The sequence below is a fragment of the Seriola lalandi genome, unplaced genomic scaffold (assembly GCF_002814215.2).
Source record: "Seriola lalandi dorsalis isolate HSWRI2012SDOR001 ecotype SW California unplaced genomic scaffold, Sedor1 jcf7180002054680, whole genome shotgun sequence".
In the NCBI taxonomy this organism is placed as follows: Eukaryota; Metazoa; Chordata; class Actinopteri; order Carangiformes; family Carangidae; genus Seriola; species Seriola lalandi.
The window spans coordinates 48,965-53,341 of NW_019525233.1; the positions used below are offsets into that span (position 1 = coordinate 48,965).

At 40.6% G+C, this 4,377-nt stretch overlaps 1 protein-coding gene across 1 annotated transcript in view; it reads left to right on the forward strand.

Annotated features, from left to right (window-relative positions):
• The window catches only part of adamts6 (ADAM metallopeptidase with thrombospondin type 1 motif, 6), a 62,002-nt gene that overhangs the window by 13,784 nt on the left and 43,841 nt on the right, over positions 1 to 4,377 (forward strand). The window contains exon 9 of the mRNA XM_023422247.2: positions 2,034 to 2,139. Within this exon, the coding sequence (XP_023278015.1) occupies positions 2,034 to 2,139 (106 nt within the window). The remainder of the gene's footprint in view (positions 1 to 2,033; positions 2,140 to 4,377) is intronic.

A 4,377-nucleotide genomic window follows, 5' to 3' on the forward strand; every position in this document is an offset into this window, starting at 1 on the left:
CGGGGATCATGCTCCCGGGTCAGATCGCTGGCCTTTAGGGTCGCCGAGTAATCACGGGGCTGGAGATAATACACAGTCCACCCGGGTGTGAAGAGAAAACACTTGCAATGCAATTTGTGTGTGTGTGTGTGTCTCACTCTCACACACACACACACACACTCACACACACACACACACACACACACACACACACACACACACTCGCCTTACTCTCTCTAACCCACACATTCTTAAACTAATCGTAGAGTAGCCACCCTCCTTTCTTTCCCTCCCTCTCCTCCTCCTTTCTTCACCTCCAGGCTCCCTCTTTCCTCTGTAATGTAATGGTTTCAGTGGCCTCCTGATTTGCGAGTCTATTCTTGTTTAGCCTCTTTAGTAAAGAAGAAACAAAAAGCCATGCCACTTTAAGCGGGGAGGCAAAAAGTTCACGCAAACTATACAGGAAAGTGTGAAGCAGCGGCGAACCACCGGAACGTGACTCACGTAGTCGCTCGCTTGTTTTATCGACATCACGCTTTTGCAAAAGTCTCAGAGCATGTTAGGCGAGTTGCAAAACGGTGCCTCTGCATGCAAAACAAAAAATGAGAGTTTGAATTTCTTGAGATTGATTTAAAGCGTCAGTGCCTGCTTTGTCTGATGCACCTATTTTAAAAGTAATGTGGTCTAACACAACAATCCAGCAGTAACTGTTCCCTTCATGCAGCTTTGTGTTACTGACAGGTGTTTCTATTATTTTATCCACACTATTTATATCAATGAGGGAAGGCGAAATAACCTCTAATAATATTTAATCTAATATAATAGCTCCTTGTTAGTTTATTTTTCCTGGTTTTCAGATTCATTCCATTCATTGAAAAGTGCTGACTATTCCACATTAATTAGCATTTTCTCTGGCCGGTTTTCTGGAAATGTGGTTAAAATTTGTGCTAAATGTGGATGGAAACTTGACTGGTAACATCTGGGGATCTAGGATTACTCTTAAGAAAGAAATGTTACTCTTGAATGATTTCAGAATTTCATTTTTTAATAATGTGAGCAACACAAATAAAATCCCATTCACCTACATTTTACTGAAGGGGAGGCAGATGTCTTAAGAAAAGCTTTGGGGCCGAATGAATCTAAAACTGTCTGTGTGACTCAATACAACAAGAGTTAAGTGAGAAAATGTGTTAATTGGTTGAACTGATCCGTTAAGTTTTGTAAATAATTTAACACCTGAAAACATCTAAAAAAAAACCAATCACTATGTTGTAAAGAACAATTAAAACAGTCTTTCCTTCACACTCATTAATACACATCCCCCAACACACACACACACACACACACACACACACACCTGCTTTGCGCTGTCATATGATCCACTCTCCAGTCACCTGTAGATGTAATCTGTGAAGAATTGCCTCCTGTCTCCCTATCTGACCTGTCAGGCTGTAGGAAAAAAAGGACTTGCGACACCTGGATTGTGGAGTGGTTTTAACTTTAAACACCCTCTCCTCTCTCTCCCTTTCTCTCTCTCTCTCTCTCTCTCTCTCTCTCTCTCTCTCTCTCTCTCTCTCGTTCCCTGAGTCCGGTTTTGAAAATGAGGAAACCATCTATATTCTCTGACAGGTTTCTGGTGGGGCACAGCGTTGGTGAGGGGGTTCTTATATTCCCTTCCTTGGCTCGGGTTTTAGGCGATCCCTTGTTACATGAATTGAAATGTGTAAATCTAACCCTTGTCTAGACATTTTCCAGAACTCGCTGTAGTTTGCAAGAAAAGCTGTCTAGCCGGTGATGCTAAACTCAACTCCCCAACCCCCCAAAGCGAATCTACGTATAGCAGCAGATTGTCTTTCAGCGCTGCTGTAAACAGGACCGTCGTATGTGTGGAGTCCCGAGTTTATGACCATGACTCCTGAGAATGCTACATCTTGACCCTGTGTTTGTATGTTTGTCTGGCGTGTGTGTGTGTGTGTGTGTGTGTGTGTGTGTGTGTGTGTGTGTGTGTGTGTGTGTGTGTGTATGTGTGTGTGTGTATGTGTTTTTGTGTCCAGGCTTGGCCTCAGTGGCTGGAATGTGTGAGCCGGAGAGGAGCTGCAGCATCAATGAAGACATCGGCCTCAGTTCTGCTTTCACCATTGCTCACGAGATCGGCCACAAGTGAGTTTTAAGACTTTTAAGATCCTAATATAAAATATAAAATTTGACATTACTGTCTGATGCAAATAGCAGAGGTGGGACGGAGCCAACGGGCTTTGTGTGAGAGCTGCTCATATGAACACATCACATTTAAGAGGTTTAAGAGATCTTGTCGCATTCACTAATTTTCTCATATTTGACATTTTCTCTAAAGATTTATGAGCCGTCATATGAGCCATGTTCAGATAGTCTGCCTCTGTCCATGGGGGGGAAACACAGTTTGATTTGAAAATACCTTTCTGCAACATTTAGTTGATTAATCAATTAGTGGATCAACAGAAAATTAAAGGTTCCATATTTTCCTCTTTTCCAGTGTTTCATTTTGAAGTGTTGATCCATAAGAAGATAAATTGTGGTTTTAAGAACCAAAAACCCTCTCAGTGTAGTTTTACATCTCCTCTCTCAGGCTTCTCTCTGGAGCTCTAGTAACAACAGGTCGGTGAGCCAATCAGAAGAGAGGAGGCTCTGAGCCTCTCTTCTGATTGGCTCACTGTTTTTTGAGTGATCCAATAAAAATATAGCAGATTTCAGGTAAAAACACTCAGAGAAACCAAATCCTGTAAAGGTTTGGATGGTGGGTCCAGGTGGGCGGGGCTTGGTGACTGCTTTGTTGTGACATCACAAAGTTCCAGAAGTCCTGACGGCTGGTTTTAAGGCTCAGTTTCTGAACACAGGCTGTGTGCATTTCTCTGTGGACTGAGGCTTTGATACTTTCACAGTATTAATATAGAAGCTAGAGCTGATCTATAATCACACTACACATGGAAATCTCTCTTTATACAATATAGGACCTTTAATTGCAAACAATTCTGATAATTGATTAATTTTTTATGAGGAAACTTTCATAATTCTGTGGTTCCAGCTTTTCAAATGTGAATATTTTCTTTTTAAAAATAATAAACTAAATATGTTTGGGTTTTGGTCTGTTGGTCAAACAAAACAAGACATTTGAAGATGTCACCTCGGGTCATTTCTGACATTCTGACATTATATAGACTCAATAATTTAATTGACTAATTGAGAAAATAGACATAGATTAATCAGTAATGAGTTGCAGCTGTAATTATGTTGCAAAAACCAACTAAAATAAAAGTTAATAATTATAATAAACCTAATGCAAAGTTATTATTCTGTTCACTGGGTTGTCATCGTCGTGGCTTTCCAGTTTACTCAGAAGTTTGATGTTTTGTCTTTTCCTCACTTCTCGTCCAGATCTTTTTGTTTTCATTGGCAGAGTTTAACGTACCGTATCTTGGCAACACACAGTTGAGCAGCAGCCTCAGGGTTTTTTTATTTATATGCTCCGTCCACAGGAACATCTTCTCTTAAGTCTGACAGTTTAACATCACCCTCTGTTTAATATTCACTCATCCTGCTCGTCTTTATTTCTGTCAGAGTGCAGCGGCGCTCAGATGACACATTGTTGGCAGCTTGGTAATATCTTCTAATCGTTTCTCGTCCCTTAATACGACTGGATGACCGACATGTTTTCGTCTGCTGACAGCAGGACTTGAAGCGCTGCGTGCACAGGACGCCCTTTATGGCAAATTTAGGGGCATTTATTGAGCAAGTGATCAAATCTCACAAAACAGAAAATAGTTAGAGAAATTTAGAAGAAGAATACAAAAACATCCTTTCATGATTGTAGCATGAATCCCTTTTTGAATCATTTGTCTTAAGTGTTTTGATGATCTCCTGACTTTTCATTTGTGGGGGTTTTTCTTATTGTTGAATGTCTTGAATTGATGCACACACGCTCAGGATAAAGTGTAATAACTTTGGAGATCCTTTAACTTTTTTTATTTCGTGCCGTCGTCGAGTCAAAATGTCAATTCGTCCAGTATTTTTGTTTATGACCAACTACCTGCAGAACGAGTGATTTTCTCATCATTCTCAGCCGTTTGGAGCTAATTAGTAAACGAAGACGGTAAACATGATGGCTGCTCAAAACACCCGTCACAGAGCTGCTCTCCCTCGCTGTAAACTCACTTTTTACAACATATTTTTAAAATCTTTTTAAAGAGATGTGAGTCCTCATCATCAGATTTATCGACTTCTAGCCAATGGGATTCCTTCTTTTGCTTGAGATCGTTGTAAAACCTTTTATCACTTTCACAAGTGCGCCCTCTAATAATTGCTCTTAAACAAATATTACTTACTACTTGGGTTTGCCAGACCTACATGTAGCGCGCCCCCCCC